We start from the raw sequence: 19,673 nt of genomic DNA, 5'->3' as shown, positions 1-19,673 counted from the left end.
TGTCCTTGAACTCACAGAGATCCTCCTGGGATTAAAGGCCTATGTCACTATGCCATACTATGTGATATATATATAGTGATATATATAGATTAAACTTTTGAATATTAGTCTAGTCCATTTTTGCTTTCATCCCAAGGAGAGCTGTTTCCTATAGATTTACTTTGTGTTTTAGGTTCGGAGTACTATTTAGTGGCCACATTCCTTTTCAATTTAGCCACTATCCTGCATGCTGCTCTCTTTTTTTCCCCAGTGCCTACATTCTCATTTGTTTACAAAAACTAGCAAAAAACAAAGCAACCAGTGTAAGAGGCTCCCCTAGTAGATTAGATCCCCTTAGGAATTTATATTATGAAATTATATGTTAATGGTGGATATTTTGGTTGTCTTTTCCTTTAAAATGTCTTTTCATTTAAAATGCCACAAGATTACTGTGCTGGCTAGTTCTGTGTCAACTTTTCACAAGCTGGAGACATTTGGAGAGAAGGAACCCCAGTTAAGAAAATGCCTCCACCAGACTGGCCGTGGCAAGCCTGCGGGGCATGTTCTTTTTGGTTTTATTTGGGAATGGGCACGTTCTTGATTGGAGAGGACCCTGCCTCACTGTGGGCAGTGCCATGGCCTCTGCTTCAGTTCCTGCTTCCAGGTGCGTACCCTGACTTCCCTCAGTGATGGAGTGAGGTTTGAGAGTTATAAGATGAAATAAACCCAGAGTGGTTTATCACAGCAACAGCAACCCTAACAACACAATTCCTTTTAGTCAACACTTTGCGTGCTTTTCCAAGGTCCCCATTCAATTCACACATTTCCAAGTACTTCAAAGGATGATCTGCCACTAAGGGGGACAAGAAGTAGATACCCAGGGCCTTGTGCTTGCTAAGTACCAATGAGCTACACCCTCAGCTTAATATTTAATACTAACTGATTATTTTTGGGTATTGAGACTATAGTTATATTTGTGCTTTGAGGTTTGGTGGGTTGTTTTGTTTAGCATTCTATCAGATTGAAAAATGTAATTTTTTCTTTTACTTTAATTGGTAATTATTTTGAGAAAGGGCTGGAACTGGCTGTATGGATCAGACTACTGGAGTTCCAGGCCTGTTTCTGCTTCCAGAGTTCAGGGATTAAAGTCATGTGCCACCTCTCCTGGCTTTAAAGTGTGGTGTTTTGTGTTTTTTTTTTGTTGTTGTTGTTGTTGTTTTGGTTTGGTTTGGTTTTTCGAGACAGGGGTTCTTTGTGTAGCTCTGTCTGTCCTGGAACTTGCTTTGTAGATCAGGCTGGCCTCGAACTCACAAAGATCTGTGTGCCCCTACCTCTGCTGAGATTAAAAGAGTGTGCCACCACTGCTGGGCATTAAAGGTGTGGTTTTTAAAAGGTGTCATTGAAAGAAATAACAGAAATGTGGAATTGGCTCCAGGCCTTGTTGTAGGATAGTTTGATCCCAAACTGACACTCCTGAGTCTGCCCAATAAAGTTATACCTTGAATCAGGGGGCGGAGCCAGCGACTTGCTGACCAGAACAGGCCATGGAGGTGCCAGCAATTTAGATAAAGAAGACTTACAGGAAGGAAAGGGTGGGAACTAGAGTTTGAGCTCTCTTGGTTCTGGGATGTGGGAAGAGATGTGACTCTTTTGGAGTCTCCGGCCAAAAAGCAAGGTCCACTAGTTGCTACTCAGCTTCTTTGAGCTAGCAGGTTTTCATCCCAGCCTTTGATCTCTGAGTCTTATTGATAAATAGAATGGCAGAAACTTCATTTAAACATACAAATTCCAGCTGCAGCAGAGCCAGGGCTGCGGGACCAGAACCCCACCAGGCAGCAGCCTGAGTGGCCGGAGGGCCCTGACTGAGTGGGGTGGCAGATAATAATTAAGATATCAGTAGATTCACCCACAGCTGCTAAGCTGACAGAAAAACAAGGTCTCACACCAGCTGTTACTGAAAATAGAAACGTTTAACAAACTTCAGATTTCTTACACTGAATTTATGCAAAAACTTTCATTGAATTGTAACAGTGGCAACTAGTTCCTACTTTCATTTCTTATGTTTTGTTTATTTGAGATAAAGTCTCATGTAGCCTAAACTGGTCTCAAGCTTGAATTTTTGGATCTCCTGCCTCTGCCCCACCTCCACCATACTGGATTATTAACTAGTTTGTACCACTGTGCTTGGTTTATGTGGTGCTGGGGATCAAACCTAGGGTTTTGTACAATCCAAACAATCACTCTAACATCTGAGTTACAAACCCAGTTCCATGATTACTTTTAGAAGTCAGTAACTTAAAAAAATTTTTTGAGACAGAACTTATCTTAGGGCTTTCATTGCTATGGTTTTGTTTTTGGTTTTTGTTTGTTTGTTTGTTTGTTTTGAGGCAGGGTTTCTCTGTGGCTTTGGAGCCTATTCTGGAACTCACTTTGTAGACCAGGCTATCTTCAAATTCACAGAGCTCCAACTGCCTCTCCTGGGATTCACCATTGCTTGGCCCAAGGCAACTCTTATAAAGAAAGTATTTCATCGGGGTGGCTCTCATACAGTTTCAGTCCATTATCATCATCACAGGAAGTATGGCATTTGTGCAGGCACATGTGGTGCTGGAGCTGAAAGTGCTACATCTTGCTGGCAATAAGAAGTCAGCTCAGACACTGGGCAGTATCCTGAGCAAAGAAAACCTCAAAGCCCAACACCCACAGTGACACACTTCCTCCAAGGCCATTCCTATTCCAACAAAGCTACACCTCCTAATGGTGTGTGTGAGATTATGGGGGTCAAATACATTCAAACTACCATGGAGCTTCACGTTGAAGACCAGGCTGGCCTCAGATTCACAGAGTAACTTCAAGTTTGCATTTGCTTATGTGTGTGCCTGTGTGTAGAGGTCAGAGAACAACTTGCAGGAGTCAGTACCCTCCTCCTGCCATGAGTGTCTCAAGGATAAAGCTCAGATGTTAGGCTTGGCAGTAAGAAAGGACCTTTAACCGCTGAACCATTGTGCTAGCCCTCTATCTATAGCTTTTAAATGTGGCCTTCTAGGTCCTCTTTTTTTCAAATGCAGCTTAATGTCCTGTCTCAATACAAAAATTATTTGCATTACTTCACAATCTATAGTTATGATATTCATTTAGAACTATACTTCAGAGCATTTTTTTAAAGAGTTAACATTTAATCAACTTAATTTTTTGTTGTTGTTGTTTTTTCAAGACAGGGCTTCTTTGTGTAGCCCTAGCAGTCTTTGAACTCACTCTGTAGGCCAGGCTGGCCTTGAGCTCAGAGAGCCACCTGCCTTCCCCTCACTAGTCCTGGGATTAAAGTTGTGTGCCACCACCACCTATCCTCAATTTAAATTTTTTATAGAGGCTGGAGAGTTGGTTCAGTAGTTAAAAGCATTTATTATTCTTGCAGAGGACCTGGGTTTGGTTTCCAGCACTCACATGTAGGCTCACAACCATCTGTAATTCCAGTCCCCAGGGAATGGAGTTTTTTTCTGATCACAGAGGGATCTTGCAAGCATGTGATGTACTTATACACACACTGGCGCGCGCACACACACACACACACACACACACACACATTTGAGACAGGGTTTCTCTGTGTAACAGTCCTAGCTGTCCTGGAACTAGGTCTTGTAGACCAGGCTGGCCTCGAATTCATAGAGATCTGCCTGCCTCTGCCTCCCGAGTGTTGGGATAAAAGTGTGCACCACCACTGCCCAACTTTTTTATACTTTTTTATTTTTCAAGACAAGGTTTCTCTGTAGCTTTGGAGCCTGTCCTGGAACTGGTTCTGTAGACCAGGCTGGTCTCGAAGTCACAGAGATCCATCTGTCTCTGCCTCTCATGTGCTGAGATAAAGGTGTGCACAACCACCACCCAAAAATAAAATATATTTTTAAATGTTATGAAAGAAGTATAAGCTGGGCCAGGGGGTGCATACCTCGAACCGATAATCTCAACACTTAAGAGATGGAAGACAAGAGGATCAGAAATTCAAGATATATCTTGAGTTTGAAGCCAGCTAGGGCTGCATGAGAGCCTGTCTCGAAAAAACAAACAAACAAACAAAAATAATATCAACAAAAATTAAAAAGTGTTCACCCTTTCTCTCTTTCTGATCTTTATAAATACATAATTTTACACATCACTGTAATTATAGAATTCAATTCCTTTTTTCCCCCAATACAGTTTCTCTTTGTGGCCCTGAATATACCTACCTCTGCCTCCTGAAGGCATGTGTCGTCACATCTGGCACAATCCTTACTTTTAGCACAGATTTGTTAGATTTCTTTGTATTTTTGCTTTTTACTTGTCTTTGATACACATAGATTTGCCTGCACTTCTCATATTGCTGACTATTTTAGGTGAATTAGAATTTGTTATTCTAAATCATTTAGCTACAATCATATCTGCACAGCTGTTATCTTTTCTTTGGAATGGTTTCCTTATGACAGAGTCCCAGGGGTAAGATCACAGTGCCTCCTAATATGTGGCATGAGTGGCTCCACTAAAGGACACTGTATATTTTTAAAGCATTTCCTCTTATCTCGGTCTGAGGTCTGTCCCACTGTGGCTTACCGAACAGCAGCTGCTCTGTGATGTTTCTGTCATTCCTTTCCCACCCATAGCTCACCCTTCGAAGCTAATCTGCAATATGCATCTTTGTAATACTTATTATCTTACTATAATCCACAACCTTGATCCCAGTGACCCTTTTTACCAGATGGGGTTTCACCAGGAATGAATGGAATTTCAGTTATTTGCAGAAGTTGAAGATGATTTCAGAACAAGCCAAATTACATAGATTTGCAAAACCATACATTTCTACTACATTACAGAGCTTACTTTTAAATTTTCATACCAAATTTATTGATCATATTATCAATCAATTTCCAAAAGGACACACTGACAATATAGTTATTTAGTCTATTCATCATTGAAGATAGTTACATACTTAACTGGCCAGTGTGTGTGTATATGTGTGTGTGTGTATATATATATATATATATATATATATATATATATATATATATATGTATGTGTGTGTGTTTGTGTTTAATCCTTGGCATTTCTGATGTGAATTGAAGTTTGAGTAACATTGCTCTAATTGCTCTAAGGGTCTGTGGATGGTGTTGGAGGTGATTTAACACTGTAAAGGGTGTGTCATACTTAAATGTTCTTTGGGAATCCAGTGTAGCCCAAGAATGATCAAGAAAAGGTATGAAGAACCCACAAGATGGTTCAGTAGGTAAAAGAAAGCACTACTGGTGCAAGCTTGCTTAGAGACACAATAGTAATAACAATAATAGAGAATAATTTTTAAAACAAGGGTGTAAAGAACTTGAGGCCTCTGTACTCTCCTTAACTATAGCAAAATAATCAGTTTGAGGGATCATCTTTGTAATGGGGAGGAGGACGGGTAGAAAGGAGGAAGGAAAAGGAGTGGGAAAAATGTATAGCTTGATAAAAGCAATAAAAATATTCCATGAATAGAAAATAAATTAACGAGGCCGGGCGGTGGTGGCGCACGCCTTTAATCCCAGCACTCGGGAGGCAGAGGCAGGCGGATCTCTGTGAGTTCGAGACCAGCCTGGTCTACAAGAGCTAGTTCAGGACAGGCTCTAAAACCACAGAGAAACCCTGTCTCGAAAAACCAAAAAAAAAAAAAAAAGAAAATAAATTAACGAGACATGATATGTCAGTGAGATCTAAGGCTAGCTGGTTTGGCTGGGCTGGTTGCCAAAGCTTCCCAGGGATCTGCCTTTTCAGTGCTGGAATCACAAGGGCATTCTACCGCACCAGCTTCTTCCGTGAGTGCTGAGGAGAGAATGAAGGTCCTCAAGCTTGCAGGGCAACTTGACCAACTGAGCTATGATAATAAATGCAAAGACCTTGATAATAAATGCTTGTTCTGTTTATGTTTACAGAAAAGCTCATTATAAAAGACACTTGACAGTTATTAATCTGAATGGTGGATACATGGTTGCACATTTTATTACTAAACAAATAGTTGATATTCACTCTTAAATCTACTCACATATTTTTTTCTTTTTTTTTTAAATATTTATTTTATTTATTATGTATACAATATTCTGTCTGTGTGTATGCCTGCAGGCCAGAAGAGGGCACCAGACCTCTTTACAGATGATTGTGAGCCACCATGTGGTTGCTGGGAATTGAACTCAAGACCTTTGGAAGAGCAGGCAATGCTCTTAACCACTGAGCCATCTCTCCAGCCCCTCTATTCACATATTTAGAGGGTTTTTTTTTCCTTTTTTTCCTTTGGCTTTTCAAAACAAGGTTTCTCTGCATTGGTTTCTTGGTTTTTTGTTTTGTTTGTTTTTTGAGACAGGGTTTCACTGTGTAGCTTTGGTGCCTGTCCTGGAACTAGCTCTTGCAGACCAGGCTGGCCAGTAATTTACGGAGATCAGCGGTGGCCACCTCTGCCTCCCAAGTACTGGGATTAACGGCATGCACTACCACTGTCTGGCTCACATATACATTTTATATACAAAACTTTGAAGACTTGACGGTACTGTTTGCAAAGTACGTCATTCAATTTCTGTACTTCCTTCCAGAGACATTTGTCGAATGAACGGTCTCAAGTTACTGCTTCATCCTATTATAACAACGTCTATTTAGGTCTTTCACTACAACTTCATGTCGTCCACTCTGAAATGCCATCATCATCGGGTTTCTGCCCCTCCCTACCCTCATTCTTCTATGGAAGCAAGGTCACGCAAGATTCTTCACCTTGCTGCTTTACATAAATGACTCCTACACCATCGGAGTTTTTAACTTTCACCATGTGTTAGTTAATTCCAGTGTTTTGCCCCAATCCAGTTTTTTTTTAATTTTTTTTTTTAATTTTTGTTTTTCGAGACAGGGTTTCTCTGTAGCATTGGAGCCTGTCCTGAAACTCTCCCTGTAGTCCAGGCTGGCCTCGAACTCACAGAGATCCGCCTGCCTCTGCCTCCTGAGTGCTGGGATTAAAGCCGCACGCCACCACCATCACCCCACAGTTTCCAATTTTTTCACGTCAATATCATAGCTTTGTAACTGCTGGCTGCTCTCCTTCCTATCACTCCCGTGGCTTGTTATTATCTGTCTTGTGATTTGTACATTAAATACATTTTATTTCCACTAAATGGTCATCATTCTATTTTAATCCATTACCACAGGGTGCGACAGTTATTAATAGTTCTCGCTCTGACTCCATTATATCTCCGTACCCAGATGACATTACAACCAACGTGTTCATTGTCATGTGTTACCAGATAAAGCTTTGGTAAACGTGGAAGACAAAGTAGAAAGGGGCTGTCCTGTGGTCAACAGAATTCCTCACTGTTGATAAAGAACGTAAAAACTGTCCAGATGGAAGGACTTAGGCTAACTTCGTTATTTTGCACAAGAGAATCGCATGAAGAGAGCTTTTGACGAAGTGTGTGGTATCTGCGCTTCTGCTAAGCATTGTCACCCGCGAGCGCTCCAACCATCCTCTCCCGTCCAGGCACAGTTGGCGGATCCCAGATTGTCCTCCCGGGTCGCTCTAGCTGCCGTCTCTATGGTTCGGGGACGCGCCGGGTCGCGGCGGGCCCGGGCCCGCTGGTGCGCGTGCGCGATCCTAGCGCGTGCCCGGCCTCCGGCAACTGCCCTGGCTGGCGGGTGGGAGGGGTGGGTCTGGGAACGTTGCGGCGGCCGTGGCCGCGGCCCCTGCGCGCACGGCAGTCTCCCGCCGCCGCCTCAGATGATGGGTCCCGAGGATGCCGGAGCCTGCTCGGGAAGAAACGCCGAGCTACTCCCAGTCCCGGGGCCCATGGGTCAGGACGGGAAGACCGTCCACGCCGCCGGCGGCTTTGGCGGAGGTGCCGTCGCCGCGGAGTCACCAGGGGAGGCTGGAGAGGAGGAAGCGCCGCGGCCGCGGCAGCTCCTGCAGCGGTATCTCGCGGCGGCCGCGGGCCCGCTGCAGCCCGGGCTCGGCGGGGCGGAGGCGGCGGCTGTCCCCGCGGCGTGCCGTTCAAGCATGACCAACGGGGACTCGGGATTTTTGCTGCGCCAGGACCGTCGCGGCCCGGAGGAGGCGCGTCGCCGCCGATCCTGCGGCCACCCTTGCCTGCTAGATCCCGCGGACGAGGGTGTGGACGGCGCGGGCGGCCCGGACGACTGGGCCGCGCCGCTGGAGGACCCGCTACGGAGCTGCTGCCTGGCGTCGGGGGACACCGACGACCCGGAACCCACAGCTGCCACCTCTGCCGCGAGATCGGGTGGGAGCGCGGAGCCCAGCCCCGGCCTCCCCGACGCCCGCTTCAGCTCTCGGAACACGTTCGAGGTGAGCCGCCGCCAGAGCACCGGCGACCTCCTTCCCTCGGCGGGGACACCCGCATCCCTGCCAACGGCGGAGCAGAGCCCCGGGGGCACCACGGCTCGAGCTCGACGGAGCGGTGGCTTCGCGGATTTCTTCGCCAGGTATCGCACCGGCCGCGCGGGGGTCTTGGGCGGGGCCCGGAGCGAGCGCAGAGGGCGGCTGCCTTCCAGCGCCCCGGCGCGTCGGGACTCAGCTTTGATCTGTGGCTAGGGAAGGAGAACCGGATGGCTTTGTGAACTCCAGGCCGGGAGCCAATCTTGGTGTTACTCCGTTCCCTGGGAGCCTTGTGCTTCCAAGTCTGACCTAATGCCATACATATATTCAGTCGCCTCATCTGGAACAGCCGATAACCACCACTCTTACTATTTTGTAAAATTGCTTACCAGGGATTTGGACGCGGTGTATTCCTACAGGTGTGGTGTAGAAGACGTCTGCGATTTCATTTGCGTGGAATCTAAGGCTGTTCCATTAGTTTGGAAATTCTTGGTTTTTTAAATTTTACAGTTATTTTATGTAGGTGTCTCTGTGTGTGCGCGTACATGTGCGCGTGTGTGCGTCTATGTTTGAATGTATCCTACCTAGCATAGAGGTCAGAGAACAACCTTTGGGAGTCGGGTTCCTCCCCCCACCCCTTTGTGGATACAGGGATTCAGCTCAAGTTGTCGACCTTGGTGGAAAGTGCCTTTACTCATTGAGCTATTTTACTGGCCTACTTTGGGAACTCTTGAAATTAGAAATGATTTGTTTTTCATAGTATTTGTTTCAGTTGCCTTTACTAAAACACATTCTGAGTTGGAAGTACACGCTTGTAATACCAGTACTAAAGAAGGATGAGGCAGGAGGATAACCACGAGTTCGAGGCCAGCCTGGCCACATAGCTTACTAGATCAGCCGGGGTTACATAGTAAGATCCCGCCTTTAAACAAACTGAACAGGCAGGCAGTATAGTGCTTAGAATTAGATCCCAGCCTTTTAGCCCAAATTACTATTGCACTCTAGGAAATCTCTTTTCTGCTTCATCACTTTTCATCAACGCCATCCCCGTTATTAATTGAACCCAGGGCCTTGGACATGCTAGGCAGGTAGCCCACCTATGAAGTTACATCCTCAGCAACTTTTTGTGGAGTGTGTGGGGGGGTGTTGACTCACCTTCATGTGAGTTTTTGTGCTTGGAAGCATGTATTTTGTGGGCATGGATTGCTGGAACACTGTAATTATCTGGAAAGATGTCGGTCTCCCTTACCCTCATAAGAAGGTCCTGCTCGTGTGAGATTGGCCTTAAACAACCTCCTGTTCCCTCACCCTGCCTCAGCCCCTCTCCATCGCGGGGGTAACTAATTTTTAATGGGGTTTTATCTGTGATTTGACATTCTTGAATTTAAATTATGCTGGACTTTGCCGGTTCCAGAGGGAGGCTTTGCTGGTTTCACGGGGCTAGGGAAGTCATGGTGGAAAACTTAGTGTGCATTCCTGAAAAGCACATGTCCTGTGAGGTAGTTTTTGACTTGTGGTCTTTTGTTGGTGGTGGTTTTTATCTCTAGGCAAATAAAATACCTCCAACTTGTAAAATCTTATCTTTATCGTTTTTCCTCTTTTCATTCATTTTGTAGAGACTTTATAACCCAAAGTGAAAGAAACCCTTTAAAAAAAATACAGCTTCATTGTAGCCCAGGCTTGCCTTGCCTATGTAGCTGACCAAGACTGACCTTGAACTTCTCTTTAGGATTAGAGGCTTGTGTCACTAAGTCTGGTTTATATGGTGCTGGGAATCAAGTCCAGTGCCTCCTGCACACAAGGCAAACCCTTTACCGGCTGAGCCTCAGTCCCAGTTCCAGCCTCCTTTCTGAATTAGGAAGTTACAGTTAGTCTGCCTGTTTGTACACAGGGAGGTACATTTTATATGGCACTTGGCATTTCTTACATCTTTCTATTTTATTATCTCCTATTTTTCCTGCTTGTATAAATTTACAAAGTTTCTTAAACTAAGAATGGAAAATCCTAATGTTATGTTCCATGGCAGTACTAAATATATAGTAACAAGATCTATAATTTTGCCTGTATTTTCAAAAATATATTTAGTTATATTGTTGTTGTTCCTTTTAAAAATCTAGTTGGTATATTTTTGGAGATGGATATCAGTCTAGCCCAGGTTAGCCTGGAACTTCCTATGTGACTCAGGCAGGTCTCAAACTTTTGATATTCCCCTCCTCTGCCTCTTAAGTGCTGGGATTGCAGGTATGAACTACTTATAAAATTATATTTAAATCTTGTAGTGACAGTATTATACAGGCCACAGGATGACTTAAATATATGTGCTTTTGATACCTTGTAGCATTGTACTGAATTACATCTATCATGATCAAGTTTTGAGTTCAGATGTCAGGTGGCTTTAGACTTGAATGGGCTTTGGAGATCACCAATCCGGCCAGTATAACCTGAGTGCTTGCTCGGTGCAAAGCATTGAGAATAGCTGTGATTTAGACTATTGTCTCTGGCCTGGCTAATAGGGGTTAAGTTGGATACATACAGATACATAGAACTGTACTGCAGTTTGTAAGCAATAATAGGGCTTCCTCAATCACTCTTCCCCTTAATGTGTTGAGGTGGGGTCTCTTAGTTGAATCCAAAGTTCACTCATATGGCTAATCTGACTAGCTAGCTTGAACTACAATTCCCTATCTCAGCTTCCCAGTTGTTGACATTACAGCAGGCCACCACACCTATTAGGCTTCTGTGTATTCTAGGGATCTGAACTCCTGTCCTCACACTGCATGGGAAGTGCTTTCCTGGCCGAGCCTCCTTCCTGTCCCAAAGAACAAGGTTTAAATTTTTAAAAAACAAAACAAAAAATAGGCACTTGAAAATTATTTTTTAAATAATTTTTGAAGTTTTTATGTTGATTGGTTGAGTGAGTGAAGCTACACGTGAGTGTATGCTTGCCAGGATACACGTTAAGGTTCTAGACATCATGGCTTTCTTTACGTGACATTCTTTGAATAGAACAGAATGAGAGGAACATTTTTTCCTTGAATTTAGCAAAAGCCTTAGCTGCATTTTGGACATTTTAGAGGCAGACACTGTGACCTCATCTCTGAGTGTCGCAGTGGTGTGAATAACCCCATTCCAGTTGGGCTAAGTTGTTCTCTTTCATGTCTCCTCTTCTCTACTGTTTTCTGAAGAGTGTAATTATGAATAAATTCTCAATTCGGAAGAGTGTAGTTATGAATAAATTCTCAATTCTTGAGTAAAATAGTCAGCAAATATCCATTGTCCTGGCAACTCAAGAATAATTGTTATTATTATTGTATTGTACAGTTGTCAGCCGAAGTTCTCGCTGAGTGTTACGATTGGAATCAGCTTGCCCTTGCATGGATTCTTTTCCTTGTTTTTGTTTTTCAGAACAGGGTTTCTCTGTGTAACAGCTCTGGCTGTCCCAAAACTCACTTTGTAGACCAGCTGGCCTCGAACTCACAGAGATGCCCCTGCCTCTGCAGCCTGAGTGCTGGGATTAAAGACATGCATTGCCAGCCCTTAAATGAATTCTTATTCTTTGGAGTACCTTGCTCCTACTTCAGTATCTAGATGAAGAAACTCACTAATTAAAGCAGGCAGCTCAGCTAGTTAGTGGTAAGTAGGACTAGAGATTGGGATTCCAGGTTGCCAGTCTCTGTTTGTATAGAGTTGCCGTGTTTATGTTATGGCAGTGTTCTGTCCTACCTCTTCATCCTCTTTGTTGCTCGTCTTTCCCTTTTACTTCTTTTCCTCTTAACTAGACAAAAATCTACAACAAACACTTCAAAAGTAATTTCAGGGTGGGCCATGCCAGTTTTCCCAGCACTCAGGAAACTGAGGATTGCTGTGAATTAGAGTCTAACTTGGTACAGAGTGAGACTTTGTCCCCCTCCAAAAATAGTTTCCTCCTTTATTAATTCTAATTGGTATTATTAATAAAAACCCAGGGTCAGATATAGGGGCTAATACTGAAGGTTAGAGAAGCCGATCATTCAGCCACTAGAGAGTTCTCTACCAATGCTCAGGACCAAAGAAGTGATCCAGTCTCTATGAATCCTCAGACTGCATCTCCAGACTGTCCTTGGGCTCTTGTCTCCTCCCGCATTATAATTCTCTCTCCACCAGCCTTGTTATTTCTCATCTCCACCTCCCTGGTACTGGGATTAAAGGTGTGAGACACCACAGCCTGGCTCTGTTTCTCTTTGAGTTTGGATCAGTCTACTGTAGCCCAGGGTGGCTCACAGAGATCCATCTGCCTCTGCTTCTTGAGTGCTGGGATTACAGGTGTGTGCCACCACTGCCTGGCCTCTATGGCTAACTAGTGGCTTAGCTCTGCACTCTGATCTTTAGGCAAGCTTTATTGATAAAACACAAACAAAATATCACTACACCCCTTGTTTTATTTTTTTTTATTTTTTTATTTTTTTGGTTTTTCGAGACAGGGTTTCTCTGTAGCTTTGGAGCCTGTCCTGGCACTAGCTCTTGTAGACCAGGCTGGCCTCGAACTCACAGAGATCCACCTGCCTGCCTCTGCCTCCCGAGTGCTGGGATTAAAGGCGTGCGCCACCACCACCCGGCCCCTTGTTTTATTTAATGAAGTGGTGGGAAGAATTTTATGGCAATTTGTGTTTTACTACAGAGTGTCATATTCAGTTAGGACGCACCATTGATAGGATTGTCAATGACTGGAATAGAAATTCTTCAAAATATACAGGACCTTGTTTAGGTCGCTGCTGTCATTTTGAAGAGCCTCAATGGTCATCTCTTGCTTTCTTCCCTTTCTTGTCAGGTAGGTTTTTTTGTAGTCAGTTTTGGGAGTTTGCTTTACCTTTGCGTTGGCATTTGTCTGCTTGTGGTGACTTTGTTGTGTGAGTCCTCAGATCACTGATCCTTTCCTGTTGTGTAAAGATTGAAATGCTATATAGAAACCACTACTGCTCGATGTTCGCCAACTTAGCATTGAGGAGTGAAAACTTTATTTTATTGAACATTTTTTTGTCTTTTTTTTAATTTAATTTATTTATTTATTAAGGATTTCTGCCTCCTCCCTGCCACTGCCTCCCATTTCCCTCCCCCTCCCCCGATCAAGTTCCTCTCCCTCCTCAGCTCAAAGAGCAATCAGGGTTCCCTGCCCTGTGGGAAGTCCAAGGACCGCCCACCTCCATCCAGGTTTAGTAAGGTGAGCATCCAAACTGCCTAGGCTCCCACAAAGCCAGTACGTGCAGTAGGATCAAAAACCCATTGCCATTGTTCTTGAGTTCTCAGTAGTCCTCATTGACCGCTATGTTCAGCAAGTCCGGTTTTATCCCATGCTTTTTCAGACCCAGGCCAGCTGGCCTTGGTGAGATCCCAATAGAACATCCCCATTGTCTCAGGGTGTGGGTGTACCCCTCGCGTTCCTGAGTTCCTTGCTTGTGCTCCCTCTCCTTCTGCTCCTGGTTTGGACCTTGAGATTTCTGTCCGGTGCTCCAATGTGGGACTCTGTCTCTGTCTCCTTTCATCACCTGATGAAGGTTAATATTCAGGAGGATGCGTATATGTTTGTCTTTGGATTCACCTTCTTATTTAGCTTCTCTAGGATCGCGAATTATAAGCTCAATGTCCTTTATTTATGGCTAGAAACCAAATATGAGTCAGTACATCCCATGTTCCTCTTTTTGGGTCTGGCTTACCTCACTCAGGATAGTGCTTTCTATTTCCATCCATTTGTACGCAAAATTCAAGAAGCCCTTGTTTTTTACTGCTGAGTAATACTCTAATATGTATATATTCCATACTTTCTTCATCCATTCTTCCATTGAAGGGCATCTAGGTAGTTTCCAGGTTCTGGCTATTACAAACAATGCTGCTATGAACATAGTTGAGCATATACTTTTGTTGTATGATAGGGCCTCTCTTGGGTATATTCTCAAGAGTGGTATTGCTGGGTCCAGGGGCAGGTTGATCCCGGATTTCCTGAGAAACCGCCACACTTTTATTGAACATTTTTAAAATAATTACTTTTGATACAAGGTCTGAGACCATTGACCTTGCTGTGTAGGTGAGGATGACCTCAAGTTCCTTCGTTCCCTTATGTTCGTGTCCTAAGTGCTATACCACCATGTCTAGCTTATTTGTAAGTTCCTTCCTTTCTTCCTCCCTCCCACCCTCCCTTGTCAGTCAGTCTGTCTGTCTATCTATTTATAGCATAGTCTTACTCTGTAGTCCATAATGACCTAGAACTCAGTATGTTGCCAAGACTGACTTTGAACTCAGGCAGTCCTCCTGCTTCAGGCTCCCCAGTTACTGAGATCACAGATGTGAGCACCCATGGACAGCACATCTCAGAGGAGTAAGCTCAGGGTCTTCTTCTCTCAGCTTTGTTCTTCAGAGATCGCAAGCATCTGTACCTCACCCCTCTTTACTTTCTCTTTCTTTTTTTTTACATTTATTTATTTTGTTAGAAATATGTGTATCACATGGGTGCATGGTACCTGTGGAAGTCAGAGCTCAGACAGGGGCTGATATCAGGGAACTGGAGGTACACATAGTTGTGAGGCCAGCATGTGTGTTCTGGGAACTGAACCTGAGTCCTCTGTAAGAGCTTTTGGGGCTGGAGAGATAATTCAGTGGTTAAGAGCACTGACTGACCTTCCAGAGAAGGTTCAGTATTCCTAGCATCCACGTGGTGGCTTACGACTATTACTCCAATTTCAGGGGATCCAAAAATCTCTGGCCTCAGCAGACACCAGGCACAAACAAGGTTCATGAACATGGTGCACATGCATACATGCAGACCTAATGTTTATTCACATAAAAAAAATCAAGTACTCTTACCTGCTGAACCATCTCTTTGGCCTCCATTTTCTCTTTCTTAAAAATCAAATAACTAAATATTTTTTGTGGGTCTTTCAACAAATTCTTTCTTGCTTTCAAACAGAAATGGCTTCATTTTACACATATAGTAGTAGACCTTAAATATTTACTGACTAAAATATTATAGATGTGAACTGAGTTAAAGAAGATTCTGAAAAATACCATTTTTAATCTTTAAAATAATAAAATTATGGTGATATTTTGTGATCTAACAAATGTAGCTTACCTGATGAATGCTGAACTAAACCACTAGCTAGCCGTACAGGCCAGGCAGTGCTGGCACACACCTTTAATACCAGTGCTCAGGAGACAGAGACAGACATCTCTGTGAGTTCGAGGCCACCTTGGGCTAGTCTCAGAGAAAAAGAGCTAGGTTGTTTAGTCATAGCACTTGGGAATGCCATGCCTTTGATCCCAGCTCTAGGAGGGTGGAGACAGAAAGAGGTATGACTGAGTGGAGAGGGGAATCTAAAACTGTAGGAGACGGGAGCTTAAGGATTCATGGAGACAGGATCTTGTCACGCACTTTGGTCTGAGCATTTGGAGAGGTAAGAACTCTAATGTCTGGTGCTCTGCTTCTCTGATCTTTCAGCTTTCACTCCCCTCATATCTGACTCCAGGTTTTTATTTAATTAGACTAATTAGGATCACACTACAGAAAGTTTCTAGAGGTGGAAAAAACCATTCCCTTCAAAGATCTTCGTTAAAGATGTGAGGCTTTGTTTTTGTTTTGTAAAGCCTACCTTAGCATAATCATGTTAAACTCTGTTTCTTAGGTGTAGACAGTATAAACCAGCACTTAATTGTGTAGCCTCAGTCGTCCTCAAGCTTCAGACCTTCCCGAGATCTGGGATTATAGACAGTTGCTACCGTGTTCACTTCAGATCTGTTCTTTTCTACTATAATTTCTTTGAGGGATATGTCTGCTATGAGAAGCAGCACCGCTGAAATCTATCAATTTAAGGGAAATATGGGTGAATTTTTGTATATCGTGTGAGAAAACAATGCACAGTTTGTGTAGGAAGACACTTTTTTTAAAAAAAGATTTCATTTTTTATATGTATAGTGTTCTGCCTGCATGTATCCTTGCAGGCCTGAAGAGGGCGCCAGATCTCATTACAGGTGGTTATGCGCCACCATGTGGTTGCTGGGAATTGAACTCAGGAACTTTGGAAGAACAGCAAGTGATCTTAACCACTGAGCAATCTCTCCAGCCCCTAGGAAGACATTTAAACACTTATTTGTACATGTGCTTAGGTGGTTGAGGTACTGGATTCTTATACAGTGAAGCTTGGATTAAAAAGTAAAAGAAGAAGGAACTAAAAAGGAAGGAATCTTGAGAAAGATTAAAATATTTTTTCTTTTTTTGTTTTAGGGGAAAAGTAAATATAGACAGGTGAGGCCAAATTTTTAGCTTAATTTTATGAAATGTTTAACTTGGCTTACTTACACTTTTTATACTGTGTTGTCATGGGAAGTTTTGGAGAGAGAGCAGAAACATTTGGAAACTTTGAGGCAGTGCATCTGTCGCATCCCTAATGTATTCAGAAAGGGAACGAGAAGGCTTTTCTGGGGCCGCTGCTGCTTCCAGGGTCTCTGGGAACTAACTCTGTTAGCTCCATGAAAAGTCATCCCAGGTGGTGCTGCTGGAGCGTTGCTTGGCACTTACTACTGAGATACCTTTTTCTTCTGTCTGTGTGTGCATGTGTGTGTCTGTGTGGGTAGAGGGGTGTGTGTGTGTGTTTATTATCCACTTGCTCATGCACTTGTTTTGTAGAAGCCAGACCAAGGTTGGCATCAGGTATCTTCTATCATTCTCCACCTTATTATTATTCTGTCTGTTTGCTTGAGACAGGGTCTCTCACTGGCCTGGATCTCACTCTTGGGTAGGCTGGGTGGCCAGAGAGTCACAGAGTCTTTCTCACCCAGTCATTGCTGGGGGTTTGGGTATCTAAACTCGGGTCCTAATGCTTGGGCATAGTTTGCCGACTTTCTGTCACCACCGATCCACTTAAAAAAAAAAAATGAGGGCTGGAGAGATGGCTCAGAGGTTAAGAACACTTTCTGTTCTTCCAGATGTCCTGAGTTCAATTCCTAGCAATCACATGCTGGCTCACAACCATCTATAACGAGATCTGGTGCCCTCTTCTGGCATACAGGCATATATGCAGGCAGAACACTGCATACCAAATAAATAAATAAATAAAACAAATAAATCTTTTAAAAATCAGCAACTTTTGGGGGCTGGAGAGATGGTTCAGTGGTTAAGAGCATTGCCTGCTCTTCCAAAGGTCCTGAGTTCAACTCCCGGCAACCACATGGTGGCTCACAACCATCTATAATGAGGTCTGGTGCCCTCTTCTGGCCTGCAGACATACACACAGACAGAATATTGTATACATAACAAATAAATAAATATTTAAAAAAAACAAAAACTCAAGAACCATGCTCTCCAAAGGACTTGTTTGGAGAGAGGGTTCTTCCTTTCTTAAAAAAAAAAAATCAGCAACTTTTTTTCCTTTATTTATTTTGTGCATGTGTTCATGTACCTGTCATGGAGCATTGTGGAGTCAGAGGCTAGCTTATGAGACCAGCGCATCTTCGCAGCTCCTTCAGTGGTTCCTAAAGTTTTTAAAAATTACTTGGAAGGAGGGAGAGTTATCAAGAATGGTTTTGTCTCTAAGTGAAGATTTTTGGATTCAGTAGATTGTAGAAGAAATCTCCCCAGAATCTGAATTTTAACAAGTCTGTCCCATTGCCCCTACCATTCTTACAATAGTTGTTCCTGGACAGGAATCTCCGAAATACTAAATACTTCACCTAGTTGATTGACGGACTGGTTTCCTCAGGTGGTGACTGAATGAAAATATAGTACACAGATTTATAGCTCATAGCACTTCATATGAACAGATAGCAGCTGGGTGATGGTGGCAAATACTTTTAATCCCAGCACGCAGGGGGCAGAGGCAGGCAGATCCCTGAGTTCTGCTAGCCTGGTCTACATAGTGAGCTCCAGCACAGCCAGGGATACACAGAGAAACCCTGCCTTAAAAAACCAAACCAAGGGCTGGAGAGATGGCTCAGTGGTTAAGAGCACTGTCTGTTCTTCCAAAGGTCCTGAGTTCAATTCCCAGCAACCGCATGGTGGCTCATAACCATCTGTAATGGGGTCTGGTGCCCTCTTCTGGCCTGCAGGCATACATGCAGACAGAATACTGAGAATATTGTATACATAATAAATAAATAAATAAAAAAAAAACCAAACCAACAAAAACAAAGAAACAGATAGCAATAAAGAACAGATGAAGAAATAAATCCAAAATACAGCATTTACAAGCTTGAGAATTTATGTCTGTATGGTTAAATCTCTGCTTTCTTTTTCCTAATGGGAAGTCTACTATGTATGCTGCGTAGACTGTGTTTGTTGGTAAAAATGTTTTGAGAAAAGAACCTCCCTGGGTTCTCTGGTGCAGCAGCATAATTCTGCTGTTTTTACGGGGTATCAAGAAGCCTGTTAATTTCCTTCCCTCTGAAGTTATGCACAGACCATGGCTTGCATCCCACTGAAACTTGCTGCTTCAGCCTTTCTTGAACTGATTTTTGTGGCTAAGAGGGGGGAAACCCATGTGACTGTCTGGTTTTTCAGCAAACTCTGTCCTGCAATTAAGAAAAGTTTAGCTTAGGAAAGCAGGCTAGCTAGTTTAGAGTGAACTTGACAGTCGTGTGTTTAACTTACCTCTGAATCTACCTTTTCAATTCCTTTTCAATTTGAATTTCATTTGACTATTCTTTTGTGTGTTAAAAATATTTCTATCTGCTTCTCCCTGGCCCCATGTAGATTAAAACATTTTAAATTTGGAACTGAACACCATAGTTTTTTCTTTTGTTTTGTTTTGGTTTTTCGAGACAGGGTTTCTCTGTAGCTTTGGTGCCTGTCCTGGAACTAGGTCTTGTAGACCAGGCTGGCCTCGAACTCACAGTTTAATCCGAAGTGCTGGGATTAAAGGCGTGTGCCACCACTGCCCGGCTAACACCATAGCTTTTAAAAATCAAATTATGTGCTGTTTCCTTTTTTTCTTGCCCCTCACCCCGGGTTTCTTTGTGTAACCCTGGCTGTCCTGGAACTCATTTTGTAATCCAGACTGGCCTGGAACTCAGAGATCCATCTACCTCTGCCTCCCAAGTGCTGGAATTAAAGGTGTACATCACTGTATCTGGTCACCATTTTTCTTTTCCTTCCTTCCTTCCTTTCTCTTTCTTTCTTTCTTTCTTTCTTTCTTTCTTTCTTTCTTTTTTGGTTTTTCGAGACAGGATTTCTTTGTAGCTTTGGAGCCTGTCCTCTCGAGTGCTGGTTTTAAAGGCATGCACCACCACCACCTGGCCATTTTTCTTGTATTTCCTTGAATATTGTAATATACAAGTACTCCATCCATCATGTGGTAGGTGTTATTTAGAA

General features: G+C 43.4%; 1 protein-coding gene across 3 annotated transcripts in view; it reads left to right on the top strand.

Annotated features, from left to right (window-relative positions):
• The first annotated feature begins 7,673 nt into the window (after positions 1-7,673).
• Tbc1d12 (TBC1 domain family member 12) overlaps positions 7,674-19,673 on the top strand; it is a 79,372-nt gene continuing 67,372 nt past the window's right edge. For all 3 annotated transcript variants that reach the window (XM_041661830.1, XM_041661828.1, XM_041661829.1), the window contains exon 1: positions 7,674-8,451. In XM_041661830.1, the coding sequence (XP_041517764.1) occupies positions 7,733-8,451 (719 nt within the window). In that variant the 5' untranslated portion in view covers positions 7,674-7,732. The remainder of the gene's footprint in view (positions 8,452-19,673) is intronic.

Source organism: Microtus oregoni, unplaced genomic scaffold (genome assembly GCF_018167655.1).
Source record: "Microtus oregoni isolate MIOR12 unplaced genomic scaffold, Mior012 000012F_ref0000307, whole genome shotgun sequence".
In the NCBI taxonomy this organism is placed as follows: Eukaryota; Metazoa; Chordata; class Mammalia; order Rodentia; family Cricetidae; genus Microtus; species Microtus oregoni.
The sequence above is the reverse complement of the archived record's forward strand: the minus strand, read 5'-3'. Positions and strand labels throughout refer to the sequence as shown.